Source organism: Sinocyclocheilus grahami, unplaced genomic scaffold (assembly GCF_001515645.1).
Source record: "Sinocyclocheilus grahami isolate Dianchi unplaced genomic scaffold, SAMN03320097.WGS_v1.1 scaffold21.1, whole genome shotgun sequence".
Taxonomy (NCBI): Eukaryota; Metazoa; Chordata; class Actinopteri; order Cypriniformes; family Cyprinidae; genus Sinocyclocheilus; species Sinocyclocheilus grahami.
The window spans coordinates 1,937,734-1,952,790 of record NW_015505200.1 but is presented as its reverse complement, the minus strand read 5'-3'; the positions used below and the strand labels follow the sequence as shown (position 1 = coordinate 1,952,790).

At 36.2% G+C, this 15,057-nt stretch overlaps 1 protein-coding gene across 1 annotated transcript in view; it reads left to right on the top strand.

The window, feature by feature from the left end:
- The first annotated feature begins 2,747 nt into the window (after positions 1 to 2,747).
- LOC107556934 (nucleolar transcription factor 1-A-like) overlaps positions 2,748 to 15,057 on the top strand; it is a 14,953-nt gene continuing 2,643 nt past the window's right edge. Inside the window, exons 1-16 of the mRNA XM_016240201.1 lie at positions 2,748 to 3,714; positions 9,098 to 9,204; positions 9,340 to 9,521; positions 9,713 to 9,796; positions 9,928 to 10,083; positions 10,636 to 10,700; positions 10,795 to 10,915; positions 11,170 to 11,280; positions 11,382 to 11,509; positions 11,803 to 11,944; positions 12,533 to 12,574; positions 12,685 to 12,792; positions 12,900 to 13,055; positions 13,200 to 13,310; positions 13,767 to 13,852; positions 14,188 to 14,377. Coding sequence (XP_016095687.1) covers positions 9,147 to 9,204; positions 9,340 to 9,521; positions 9,713 to 9,796; positions 9,928 to 10,083; positions 10,636 to 10,700; positions 10,795 to 10,915; positions 11,170 to 11,280; positions 11,382 to 11,509; positions 11,803 to 11,944; positions 12,533 to 12,574; positions 12,685 to 12,792; positions 12,900 to 13,055; positions 13,200 to 13,310; positions 13,767 to 13,852; positions 14,188 to 14,377 — 1,740 coding nt within the window. The 5' untranslated portion in view covers positions 2,748 to 3,714; positions 9,098 to 9,146. The remainder of the gene's footprint in view (positions 3,715 to 9,097; positions 9,205 to 9,339; positions 9,522 to 9,712; positions 9,797 to 9,927; positions 10,084 to 10,635; positions 10,701 to 10,794; positions 10,916 to 11,169; positions 11,281 to 11,381; positions 11,510 to 11,802; positions 11,945 to 12,532; positions 12,575 to 12,684; positions 12,793 to 12,899; positions 13,056 to 13,199; positions 13,311 to 13,766; positions 13,853 to 14,187; positions 14,378 to 15,057) is intronic.

Below are 15,057 nucleotides of genomic sequence, written 5' to 3'. Positions count from 1 at the left end.
CAGTTCTCTCCCGAGTGGTTCCACTGCTGCCAGCATTAAGTCTGAGTATGATTCAGTGGGCTATATAACACTTTTAATTGTCAGGAAATTACTTGTCTTTAAACGTTTTGGTTCAATATACTTACCTGTTGATCAAAAATAGCCTTAAACCTATACACTTTTTTTTGTTTTTATTTAGTAACTTTCAGGAGGGTGTACTCATTTTTGCATCACAACATTTTATCACTTTGATAAGAAAATCTTATTTTGCTGAATAATTTTGGCATTCTTCTTTGGTACTTGATCAAGCAGGCTTGTTGGAACATTACATCTCCAAAAAACCCTAACATGTCTTCTAAGTAAAGAGTAATTGCTGAATTTGTTAAGTTTTAGAGGGGGTGTACTCATTTATGCTGTGCACTGTATGTTGTTGTTTTTTTTTCAACTGTGAATATATTGTCTTTTGAAAATTGTTGCATAGCTGTTTTGAAACTATTTTTCTCACCAGAGCAACAAAGAGGCCTGTGTGTTTATATAATGTGAACACTAAAATAATCATATAGTCTTAAGAGTTAAAATAATACATAAGGATACAAAGAGTCATTTGATTATGGTGGATTTCATTTACCTAGTTTGTGTGAGAGAAAAATGAAAGAGAGAAAAGTCATTTTTAAAATGTTAAAAGGAAATGTTTTATGAAAGGTGAAGTTTTACACTATCTCTGTTACGATGAATAATGTTGTTATGATTAAAATATCATCTACCACACTTGTGAAATGTTTTGATCGTTCAATGCACTATACGGTTTATTTTTTGCTTCAGAGGTGATTATTTGTCTTTTGAGGTACAGAACTAGAATCTAAATAATTTGTTAAAGCAATAAATACCAAACAACTGTAGATTTGGTATAATGCTGTAATCCATTTTCTTAAATGTGTCTCATGTACATTCCAATCGAAAACATGATCTTGCAAATAATTATTTTTATAAAGAAGGGACTTCATCTAAGATGTTATTTAATCTGTTGTGTGTGCTTAATGTCAAAATGTGTTTTCCCCTTCAAAAACTGTTCATTTGACTGTTTTCATTACAATCTCACATACTATATTAGTGCTTTTTTTCATTTGATAGTCATTTCAGATATAATGTTGCTTTCACAAAGTTGAAAAAAGTGACCTTAGCAAGAGAAGATAGCAAGTACGAAAGAAAAAGAGCTGTTCAACAATAGATTCTTGTGATTATTAACATATCACTGTAGAATGTCAATGATGTGGGCATGTCTTTGTTTTAGCTTTGTAAATGTTTAGAGTACAGGCCCAAACCTAATAAAATAATGGAACTGATTTTACATTAGACCTTTTGTTTTTTATTTATTAAAATCATAATTTTACACACATAAATCAAATTAATAATGATATTTTGTGCTTGTATATCTTACTGATGTGCTATAATGGTTTGTCATATTGACAAACTGTTAGACGAGCATATATTTCAGATGGTAATGCCATTACAATATTTTTTCAAGTAATTCTCAAATTTTAAAAACTACCAGATATATAAGTTACTGGTGGATATATTCTGTTTCCTGAGTAAATACTCTCCACATATCCTCTATCTACTGCACTATTTAAGATCTATACTATCTGCACTATGATGCCATATTTTACAACTCAGTATAACCCGAAGAAGGGCAAACCGACAAGTAAACACCATTATGTCATATGTGCTGAAGTGAAAAACATTACAATCCATATGCTGCAGTGGCAGTGAGAAGTGCCGTGATGAAGGCCCCATCGCTCTGTCAATGCACCTCTGCTGCCATCTCATGACCATTACATAGTGGTAGCAAAAACATATATTATAAATATTATAAAACAAACTTCTCTTTTTCACCCACACACTTCCACAACATTAATTATTGCGATGACTGAGACATATGCCTCATTTATGGATGTAATAAAAAAAAAAATCAGGATAGTTAGAAGGATAGTTCACCCAAAATTTTTTATTCTGTCATCAGTTAATCACCCTCAAATTGTTCCAAACCTATATGAGTTTCTTTCTTCTGTTGAGCACAAAAGAAGATATTCTGAAGAATGTTTGCAAGCACGGAAATGTATGGAAAAATACTATGGAAGTCAATGGCTACCGTCAACTGTTTGGTTACCAACATTCTTCAAAATATCTTTTTTGGAAATGTATGACTCAAAACTAACTGACCTCCCACACATTTTTCTTTTCCACAAGGAGTGGAAAAGATTAGGTAATTCTCAAATACATAACCTAAACAAATAGTTTACACAAACTGAATCTCAAATATTATAGTCACTTTTCATGATTTTCATACAGGCATACATTTTTTGTTTAATTTTAGCATTTAGTTTTATACCAGGTAAGACTCAAATAACAATCAAGTAAGTAACAAAATACAACTAACAATAAAAAAAACAAAAACAAAAAACACTTGTTCACCGCTTTGCTGAGCCACTCAAAAGAACAATTCATTCTCAAATCATACATCACTATACATTTCAAAAAGTTGAAGTTTTAATTTAAATAAGAACATTGTCTAGTTTGTGAAATGGTTAGAAGCTTAACATAACTTGACAAATGCATATTATGTACCTTGATTACATATTGATTTGATTAATTTTAATTGTTTTTTCCCCCAGGTTTTCCTTGACCGTAGGAATCCTGAGAGAAATGATCACATTCATGAAACATCCAGCTCAATACACATTACGATGACACCATGCTGCCTAAATAAATACTCCCCAATAATAGACTTGTTTTCTCAGTCAGCCCAGTGATCTGTGTGAAGCGTCTCTCTCAGGCCTGGTCAAGCTGAGAGGGTCAGTCAGTCACAGCTGTCTCCTCCTCTCCCTGTGCCATTGGTCAGTTTCACATAAAGCAATCTCGTGACGATTGTGTACAATCAGGGAGCATGAGAGGGCGAGATACAGTCAATGGCACTTTTACTCAGGCTCAGAGGAAACGGTGATGTTTACGCTCAGTTCAAGCGATGGGAACTTTAAGCACAAGCAGCCATCAGTCTACGTCTCTGCCAACACATCAGTTTAACGTCAAAATGAAGATAAACTCTACACACTAATTAGAACCGACTGTTTTTGGACTGCAGAGGCGAGGTTTTTGGAGCGCGGTGGCCGTGTGAGTCTCAGCGGCAGCAGAATGAACGTGGGCACCCAAACTAATCGGTTTAGCACTTGAAGCCCGGGCAGGGTTGGCAAATAGTCCTGCTCTTTTGCATGGAAACCAGTAGATATTTTTGTCCTGTTAAACGCTCAGCCTTTAAGATAACTTCTCTAGCAATTGTAAACTAAAATTACCTTGTTTTTTTATTGTTAGATGCATGCACGGTAATTTGCTACTTCGGTTTAAGTGAGATTGGCTTGAGAAAATAGCGCTTTAAAATGTCGCAAAATGAATAAACATTGAATCAATATCATTCAGAAATATATTATGATGTTAAAAATAAATATTGTTTTTAAGTTTTAGCCTACGCCTTTTTTTCTCGCATGTTTTCCCTCGGAGTTCCTCCCCCTGCGGCGCTGGGCGGAGTTTCATACCGAACCAGACGCTCCTTTTGTCGGATTCGTTTCGACCTGACTCCCCGGGGTTTACGGCTAAAAAACAGATACTTAAATACAATAAAACCAATTAACACGAACACGTCGCTAGTTAATAAGCACATCCGTGACGGAATATTGAAAAAAGGTAAGCGATTTGATGATTTTTGAGCCCGTTTAGAGCGTTTTTTTCAATTTGCTCGTCCCCGAGTCTTTGTAACATTCATGGCGGCTCTGCAGTGAGGGCTCTGGGGCGAGGGAAGGCACAAGCGGCCGCTCATACCTGTGTTTAGGATTCTGATTCACCAAAACATGGCATTATTATACTAAGACTGAATATATAACAAAAATTAAACATTTAACGATTTATATTCATGACTGAATTGATTTTTAGTGAAATAATGCGTTTTATAATATTGTCAAAAACCCTGCAAAAAACCTAAATGTGCATGCATCTACACTTGAACTGTGGCAACGAGGTATTTGATACGTATTAAGACATCACTTAATTCTAATCCGAGTAAGCGGTATTCCTCGTACTTTCGCCAGGAGCTTGTTCGCTAGCTGAGGCATTCTTGCCAGCGGAAGCTGCGTGGTGACTCCTGCCGGAATAAAGATGCCATTACCGGGGTTGGAAACAGACTAACGGTCGGTGCGCTACAAGCAACCTATTTTACACTAATTTATTTAATCAGTTAGAGTGGGCTTCACACGAATTATTAAAGTAAATATGCGAACACTTGTTACTGACATTAGTTTTAATAAACACACTGCAGGTTTGGACAATTTACTTGATGCAATACTCTGTTATTAATGAAATACCTCTTGAACATAAAACGGCCAATAATGGCTTATTGTTAACAGAAAGACTCGAATATTGCAGAAGAAGAAAAAAATAGTTTTTTCGTATTTATAACTCTCTTGGCTCAGTTGACCTCGCGCGGGCGGGGGTGACACTGTAACCGGGAAACCGGGAAACCGGCGCCTCGTGCGGGCGAGCAGCGACGCCACAGCTCGAGAAGTACGCGGGCACGTGCGGGATGCATCAGACACTTCACGAGTCTTTGCTCAACATAATACCGAATCCCGGACATAAGATATGTTTGTATTTATTACGTGAAATATGCACACATTACATGAGAAGATATGATCAGTTATAAAGTCAGTTATACAAAACCAGTTAAATTCTTAAATAAGTGTTCAAGCAAACCGTATGTGTTGTAGTGTCATAAGGATCAAAAAATAAAATGTCTGTAATATCTTTATGCATATAATGAAGTAACTTACTCGCCTATGAATGTGCCGTATTGGCAGCATGTAAATAGTAAGCGCTCGCGGAGATCAGGAGGAGAAACCGAGGCTTCCGGAGGCACTGATGCACTTTAGCGAGGGTAGTGCTCGTCCTCACATCTCGCTGCTCGTGGTTACATAATCCCAAAGGAAAGTCTTTCCTGTTATTCCTTGCCAAGATGACCCCCGACTCCATGTACGTGCGTTTCTCTCGCATCCTCAAATCGTGGCATGAATCGGACAGGAAGCCCGGATAGTTGTCGGTTCTTTCCTGGATGCTTTGCTTAGCCGATCCCTGTGGGCGAACCTAGATGAAATTCGCGGTTTGATCGTGGATAGGCGTTGGAAATGTGCGGCTAGGGCATCATTGTCGTGGTTTCTCGCCGGTCGCCGCCGCTGGTGAACTGGTATGGCCACGGTGTGATGATGAGGAGGAGTCCGTGTCGAGGTGGTCCAGAGGCGGAGCATGAGCACATGTTCCTCTGGGAGGCAGTGATGACATCCAGAACATTTCTTACGACCGTTCACAAAATTGAATCACTCGTTTATTGAGGAGCTTTATGTCGTAAATAAAACAGATGTTGACCAATCAGAATAAAGGACTGGAACTAACCGTTTTATAATAGTAGGCCTATATCCATAGACTACCAGCTATGGAGTTTTGTCCTCTGTAGAGGACATTATGTTTTAGTGATTTCTCTGAGACGTTACATGTCACAGTTTTAAGTCTGGATGTCCTGTACAGAGCACATTCAGGGCTTTTCAGAGATACCAAATGATTGTATGTTTCACCATGACCACTCCCTCTCCTTGGTCTTTAAAAACGGCTGACATTAATTTAGTGATCAAGTGTAATACCCTTGTGGAAATATGATAATATTTTGTAATTATTTAAATCTGACTCATTTTCAAATTGTTTGTCATAAATCAACATCTCAGGAAAATGTTATGGGGTTTCAAATCAAAATATGACTTTCTGTTATGAAACATATGTCCACTGTAGAGGACGCCAGGACTAAAAGCATGTTTATTACACATTTTGGGAGACACAACAAATGAATAGAGAAAAAAGTATGTATCAATATTCCTATTAAATATTAGATATTATTATGAAAATCTTGCTAATCATTACTCCCGTTATTGCACTTATTTGTTCATTCTATGTTGCCCCAAAAACTCATTAATATGCAAATTAGATACAGTTTATAGATACATTGTATATAATGGAAAAACTTGTTTATGGCCATTTTACACACATTTTGCATAAAGAAAAATGCTTTTTAAAAATATCTTTCATAACATAGTTGAGAATCGTCTTTATATAAAGTTTGGTATAAAATAATTTGTGATTAAAACAAAAATCCCACTGTTTTTTGCCTTTTCATGTCTATTCATGTATTTTTATTTCTTAAAAAACAGGACTCTACAGAGGACATGGCATAACATATGAATAAAATATAATTTTTCAAATTTTTTCTTATGCTCTAAACAATGTAATGACATGACAAAATACTAAATTCACAAAACAGTTTTTTCCTGTTAGTCAGGAGGATATAAATTATACTAAAGTAACTGGCTGTTTACCTTTTTACTGACTTTACAGGTTTAAAAGAGATGAACAAATTCTGCTTATTGCCATTTATTCCTTAAAACTAGCATCTGTTTTTATGTTGTGTTATTTTTTATGTTTTCTGTACTTTTTAAAATTTCCATTAAAGGTGCCATAGAATGGAAAACTGTATTTACCTTGGCATAGTTGAATAATAACAGTTCTGTACATGGAAATGACATACCGTGAGCCTCAAACACCATTGTTTCCTCCTTCTTATGTAACTCTCGTGCATGCAAAAGACCACTGAAAAATAGGCGAATCAGACCATAACACCAACAAGTGAAGTTACAGTCGGGATCACCAATAGTTACGCCCCCAACATTTGCATATATCCGCCCATGTTCGAGGCCAGCCGCCAGCCGGACCTGCACAGCCGAATCATCAGAAGTTCTGCAGGTATTGTGAAGAAACAAGCAAGGACAATAGCGAAAATAGCAGATCATGGAAATAAATGTTATGTTACAGGCTGTGCAGGGATGGGTGGGTGTCTGTATTCAGAAAGGCACGGAAAACAAATAACGCGCCTGTTCCAATAAAATAATGCAAGCCACTAAAGGGTTAGCTGCTTGCTAACAGTAGCCTGTTACATTACAGTACATACGATTTCACTTACCACATAAACAGAGTAAGGAGAGATGGCTGAGGATGATGGCGAATGATTTACCGATCCTGAGCACCACTGACAAGCATCTGATCTTGTCAAATGTGTGGTAAGTACTGCCGCTGTAGTTTACACAGAGCACGTGCGATCGCAAATCTCGAAAGTGAAAGTAAAAAACAATTGGAAACTGCATTGGAAAGCAGTTTCAATGCCCAAAATTCTAAATATTAATAGCGGCTCCCTGATGCCCGCATTTTATGTACAGTATAATTAGCCAACGATATAACTGCAAGAGACAGTATTTAAATATTTTCCGTGTTTCTTTCTTGCTGTGTGAGCTACTGAAATGAGCTGCACTGTGAAACAGCCAATCAGAGTAGAGCTCAACATTGAGCTGCAATGTGAAACAGCCAATCAGAGCAGAGCTCAACATTATTATTCATGACCCTTCCAATTAAGGTAAAAACAGACCATTTCATTTTAGGGACAAATCCTAGGGTTGTAAATGGACGTAAACCCGTTTCTGGAGATTTGTTGCCCTTACCTAAGCCACATACCTTCTATGGAAATATCAGAGAACAATTTAAAATATTGTATCAATGCATTCTATGGCACCTTTAAGCAATACAGTGGTAACTAATATATTTTTCAATTTCTCTAGAACTTTTTTATATCCTCCTGACTACCAGAAGAAGAAAAAAAGTTGAATTTAATATTTTTTCATGTCATTACATTGTTTAGAGCATAAGAAAAAAAAGGGAAAATAACATTTTTGAAATTTTGTATTTTATTCATATGCTATGTCCTCTGTAGAGGATAAAAAGTCCTGTTTTTAAAATCAATAAAAAGACATGAATAGACATGAAAAGGCAAAAACAGATTTAAAAAAAAAAATTCCCAATCCATTTTTATTTTTTATACTAAACTTTGTATAAAAAGGATCCTCAACTATGTTATGAAAGATATAACAGAATGATTTGATATACCATTTTGCTTTATGCAACATGTGCGTAAAATGGCCATAAACAGGTTGGCCCATTATGTACAATGTATACACTGTATATAATTTGCATATTAATTTGTTTTTGGGGCAACATGTAATGAAAAAATAAGTCTATTAATGGGAGTAGTAATTGGCAAGATTTTCATAACAATATCTAATATTTCATAGGAATATTGAAATATAATTTCTTTCCCTATTCATTTGTTGTGTCTCCCAAAATGCATAATAAACATGCTTTTAGTACTAAAAGATTACTGTTTTTTTCCCTGTATTTTTGATCAAATAAATGTAGCCTTGAGGAGCATAAGAGACTTCTTACTGACTTCTTACTCTTACTGATCCCAAACTTTTGAGCGGTAGTGTATATATATATATTAGTGTTTATTTGATACTAGATAGATAGAAGTTACAATTAGTATAAATACTAGTATCTGTACAATTAGTCAGTAGTGCTTTTAATTACGCTCAAGTACTTATTCCTTTGCTAATAGCCACTCATGACAAATGACTATTCCATTGTGGGTAACAAATTATATACAGTATATATTTTTAATCCTCTCAGGATATCAACTATTCCAGCTAGCATGTATTTCAATTGTTGATAATGCCTATTGCAGTTTACTAGTACCTATTAATTTGGTTCCAATGCTGCTTATTCTTTAATTACTTGTAACAATTCAAGTATTTATCAGTGTTTTTAATTAAACTATTTCCTGACTATTTATCACACACGACAAGTCAAAAAGCAATTGTTACTATCAAGATATAAAATTCTATTAGTAACAGTTAAAGTAATATGTACTAATATCTCATAACTCTTATTAGACATTAGCATAGTGACTACTAGCAAAGGAATAAGCACTAGTATCTAATGAATGTCGCTGTTGAATTACTAGTAATTAAAAAAGTGCTAGTAACAAAAATAGATATTAGTTTAAATGGATAAATGTTGAAAAGTTTTGCCATATTCAGTCAGTAGCCCAATTTACAGCCTCACTTTGAATTGTCTTGTTTTCTCTGTGTAGCCACTTGGCCAGTGAAGTCTCAAGGTGGAACTTGGTGAATTCTGTCATCATGAATGGCAGCACCAGTGTGTCTGGCACCCAGACAGGACGCCTCAAAATTGAGTCAGGTACGCTCGCATTCTGTCCACGATGGACATATTCACACAGACACACTACAATTATGTTCAACGTTAAAAAAAAAACACCCTCTGGTTCTGGCCGTTCAACATGTTCAATGCGTTGGTGTGCACTGTTTTTGTTAGTTGCAGATACATGGAGCAAAGAGGACTGTCTGACACTGCTGGAGAGGATACGCAGTCTGCTACATGATGGAGACACAATGAAGTATAAAACCACAGAGTCTCATTTTGACTGGGAGAAGGTGGGGTTTGGGGGTTTCACTGGAGACATGTGTAAGCAGAAATGGCAGAAAGTTTCCACAGAGGTGAGCCAAATTCCAGCGAGCTAAAGCAATAATGTGCCTGTGTTCCATATAACAGTAATAAGTGTTTATGTTAAAGACACTTTCTTTAGATTGTCCATGTAATACTGTGAGCTTTGCCAGCTTAATAATAAACAGAACGTTAAAATTATTATTTCATTAATTGGAATTGTGTAATGATTTTCCCACCCCAGGTGCGTAAATACAGAACGATGACAGAGCTCATTGTTGATGCTATTGAATATGTGAAGAACCCATACAAGGGGAAAAAATTGAAGGTGAGATATAAGGAAGTCTCAATATTTAATGTTCTCTTTTTTTTCTTAATATGTCATGTTTTAGCCTGATGTGTTATGTCAGCTAAAAGGCTGTTTTCATATTGTTTATGTATGATTTAACTCGGTTTTAGACACATCCAGACTTCCCGAAGAAACCCCTCACTCCCTACTTTCGCTTCTTTATGGAGAAACGAGCCAAGTATGCAAAAATCCACCCCGAGATGAGCAACTTGGATCTCACCAAGATTCTGTCCAAAAAATACAAAGAGCTTCCTGAAAAGAAAAAGGTTTGTTTTAGACAAATAACTTAAATGAGAACTGGTGCATTTACAACTAAATGAATTGAAATATTAAAATTACTAAAACTGAAACTGAAAAAAATAAGCAAAGCTACAGAAGTATAAAATTGTAGTAAAATGACAAAAGTACAGTATATATCAAATTGATTAAAACCTAACCTAAAATGTAAATATAAAATATAATTAAAATATGAACAAATACTGTAATAGTACATAAATAATACTTATAATCTCACATTAATTGAAAATATTTGTACTTCAGTATTCATTTGTCCCACCACAGGACAAACTAAATGGCAAAAGGATGATTACCAATGGTAAATATTGTAACAGAAATGGTAACCTAAGATATATACTTTCTCTTGCACATTTGTACCTAAATTCTTGATGTTAATAAAAAAAAATACATGCCCTTATATATGTAAAGTGCTGGTACTTGTAGAATTTAATTCTTTTCATAGATTTGAGTCATTGCAAATATTACTTTATTTTTTATTTTTTACTGTTTTACTTTTAAATTTGCACTATTACTTTTGTCAGCTCAAGTACATTCAAGAGTTCCAGAGAGAGAAAGAGGCTTTTGAGAAGAACATGGCACGATTCAAGTTAGTGTCCATGTTCCTCTGCACAAAAATACCTAATGCAAATAAGACAGTTTTTTTTATTGGTGATTAAGTGAGAAGCTTCTATTGTTTTTAGGGAGGACCACCCAGATTTAATAGAGGACCGAAAGAAGTCAGACCTCCCAGAGAAGCCCAAGACCCCTCAACAGCTATGGTACAACCATGAGAAGAAGACCTACATGAAAATTCACCCAGAGGTAAAAGAGTTTGGCAAGGAAAGAACATAGTGGTCATATAGTCTTAGTAGAATCTGTGTGTTGTCATAGCAACTTGAGTATAAAGAGTTAGAGCTATGGAACAAAGTCCAGTTGGTCACCTACTTACATAAAATTCAATATATATATATCTATATATATTTATTTTTTATTTTTTATTTTTTTTTGGAGAGCATTTCGGATTTAACTGTTTATGGTCGGACCTGCTCTCACTTTTCCATGTCCGATGCTTGTAGGTAAGCCAGAAGGAGGTGAAGGAAGCATTACGTAAACAATGGTCCCAATTATTAGACAAAAAGAGGCTGAAATGGATCAGCAAAGCTCTAGAGCTGCAGAAACACTATGAGGTACGGCTTTGTGTTCTCACTGAAGCTAAAGTGATGAAGTCTTTGTCAATTAGAGGGATAAAGGACATTGTGAACTTGTGAAATATTGCTTCCTCATACAGGAGACCATGAGAGCATATCTTGAAGCTCATCCAGATGCAAACTCTGATGAACATGTCAAATCTGTCCTGACCAAGGCTGAACGGCAGCTCAAGGACAAGTTTGATGGTCGGCCAACCAAACCACCACCGTATGTTTCAAACCACTGAGAAGCATTTGGTGTTCTCAGGAATTCTCTTAATTTAGTAAAAAATTTTTGCATGGCTTATGAAGTCTTATCTTACCAAATTCTTGCTCAGTATACCAAGATATGCTGCTGTTATAGAATACTGCTGAAATAGAATGTTGGTGATTGTTTTGAAATCCACCAGTGGTTCTTGTCTATATATATATATATATATATATGCAATGTTTGTGATATGTTCAATTCATTATTTATATATATATGTATTAATTTCATCTGTATATTGCTTTGTTCTGCAGAAATGGCTATTCTCTGTACTGTGCTGAACTAATGGTAAACATGAAGGACGTGCCAAGTACGGAGCGAATGGTGCTGTGCAGTAAGCAGTGGAAGATGATGACCCAGAAAGAGAAGGATATGTTCCAAAAACGATGTGAACAGGTCTGACAGACCAGTCCACTCTTGATTTGTTTTAAACCAAAAAAGAAAGTATTAAAAACTGATGTCAAAAAAATGTAATCTGGAAAAGTTTCTGTGGTTGACCAGTAATGGCTGACCCTGATTTCTAGGAAGCTCTGTGGTTGATGGCTAATGTAATACATGTGTGTATATACATTACCATTCAAAAGATCTTGAAAGTCTCTTATGCCTTACATGGCTACATTTATTTGGGCAAAAATAAAGTAAAAATAATATTGTGTAATATTATTGCAATGCAATTACATTTTCAAATGTAATTCATAACTGTGATGTCAAAGCTGAATTTTCAGCAGTCATTACTCCTGTCTTCAGTGTCACGTGATCCTTCAGAAATTGTAAAGATAAAAAAAAAATCTAAATGTCAATTGAATTTGTAATCGACAAGAGGGAAGGTAAACACTTCAGTTAATCGGCAAACCAGGCATTGTTAATAATAATAATCATAAAAATAATACTAAATATTATTATTAACATTTTTATTATTACAGGTCTCAATAACACAGTTGTTACATTAAGAACAAAAATTACAATGTTCATCTCTCTCATCAGAAAAAGAAACAGTATGAGATTGACCTTCAGAGGTTTATTGAGGTAAGTACAAAGCACTACAAATTCATTCTATTACAACAGATACTGTTGAATTCCTGATCCTGCATTTAAAGGGAGGCTGACACTTTGTCTCAATCTCCGTCTCTCTGCAGAGTCTCCCAGAAGAGGAGAGGGAGCGTGTGTTGACAGAGGAGAAGCTGGGAGGCTCCAGGCTGAACATAGCGGGCGCAGGCAGCCCCCTAAGGGCTAAATCTGTGAAGGTGGGCATGTGCGAGATGTCCTTGTTTATATACTTGCATGCCGTTATGCTCTGGTGGTATGTTGTCTGAATCAGAATGAGAAGTAGTTTCTTCTTGTTGCGCCGTAGGAACGGTGTCGTGACCCTGAGCTGGATCAGTGGGTACATGGACTTTCAAAAGAGAAGCGAGATGCTAAGAAGAAAACACGGCTTCCTGAAACGCCGAAGACTCCAGAGGAGATGTGGCAGCAGAGTGTGATAGGAGACTATCTGGCTAAATACAGAGTAAGAGCAACATTAATGATTTTTCATAAAATACAAAGAGACCCCTGCAGAATCACACAACGCTAAAGAAAGATTTGTTTTTAACATCATGCAGAACAACAACATTATCTAGAAACAATAACCTTAAACCTTTGCTCTTCATAGAATGACCGGAAGAAAGCGCAGAATGCAATGGATGCTGCTTGGAAGGCCATGGAAAAAAAGGAGAAGATTCCTTGGATCAAGAAGGCTGCAGAGGACCAGAAGCGATACGAGGTTCAGTACCGGACCGTAGTCAGTGACCAGACATTTTGACCACTGTCTTCTCACCTGTGCTGAAGAAATGTCAAAATGTTGGTCACCCCTAACTTTCCTCCTCCCCAGAGTAGAGGCGGAGGAGTCTGCATTGCATGGAGTTGTGTCTCAATGTGTATATGCTAAGATTGTGCTGTTTCTAGCGGAATTTGGTGGAACTTGTACTTACGTTTGATGTTTGCGGTGATGTTTAAATGTCTTCTGTCACTTATTCTTGCATATTCTCATGAATCTGACATCTTGATGTGCTTTAACTCTTGTTTATATATGTGTTTGCATATTAAGCATGTCATTTTTGGTTTATCAGCCTGCTCATCTGTTTTCATGGGGTTTTCAGCTTGTCTTGTGTCTTGTCTTTGCATTCAGAGTGAATAGAAAATGTCTCTTTGCTCATGTTTCTTGTTTTTCATCCTGCAGAGAGAGCTGTTAGAGATGAGGACAGTTCTGTCAGGACAGGGACAAAGAAAACCAAAATTTGATGGCGAGCCTAAGAAGCCCCCAGTGTGAGTGTAACATTTTTAGCTTGTCGCTTTCTGAGAGACATGCCTTCCGTGTAAAAAAAATACTAGGCTATTTTATCTATTTCACTGTTTCAGTACTACTTTGTCGTCTTCTGTCCAACCTCAGGAGCGGGTATCAAATGTTCTCTCAGGAACTGCTAACTAACGGTGAGCTGAATCACTTCAGCCTGAAGGAACGCATGGTGGAGATCGGCAAGCGATGACATTTTTAGCTTGTCGCTTTCTGAGAGACATGCCTTCCGTGTAAAAAAAATACTAGGCTATTTTATCTATTTCACTGTTTCAGTACTACTTTGTCGTCTTCTGTCCAACCTCAGGAGCGGGTATCAAATGTTCTCTCAGGAACTGCTAACTAACGGTGAGCTGAATCACTTCAGCCTGAAGGAACGCATGGTGGAGATCGGCAAGCGATGGCACAAGCTTAGTCAGAGCCAGAAGGACAAATATAAAAAACAGGTTGAGGAGCAACAACTAGAGTACAAAGCTGAGCTTGACGCTTGGGTAAAGGTAGGAAGTTTGTTGAATCTTCCAGTTCCAGAATTTATGGTTCTTTTTTTATTGTCCTGTTTATTAAGTTATTCAAAAATACATAAAAAATACAATTTATATATACAATCACTTAAATACAACTCTTCTATCATGAGCATGTTTTTCGTTTCTAAATAGAAAATGTCATAATGAAACTGTCCTGATATCGTAATGAAGAAAAAATGCCTCATTAAACAATGCAAATGAAATTATTCAAAAGAAAACATTTTTTAATATATTATTTTTATTAAAGGGGTCATATGATGCGATTTCAAGTTTTCCTTTCTCTTTGGAGTGTTACAAGCTCTTGGTGCATAATGAAGATCTGTAAAGTTGCAAAGACTAAAGTCTCAAATCCAAAGAGATATTCTTTATAAAAGTTAAGAGTCAACCACGCCTACCTAAAACGGCTCGTTCTAACACGTCCCCACATATCTACGTCACTATGTGGAAATATTAGCATAATGCAGCCCAAATGTGCATGCAAAGAAAGAAGGTGTGATTTCAGGAACAGCAGTAGTGTTGAAGCAGCCATGTCAGGGAGACGTGTGTGTTTCAGTGCGAAAGCAAAAGCACTTTATTTGGCCTTCCGGAAGTAGATGCAATGAGGAATCATTGATTAAGATTTATTTACAACAGAACAGCACAACCCAGATGTT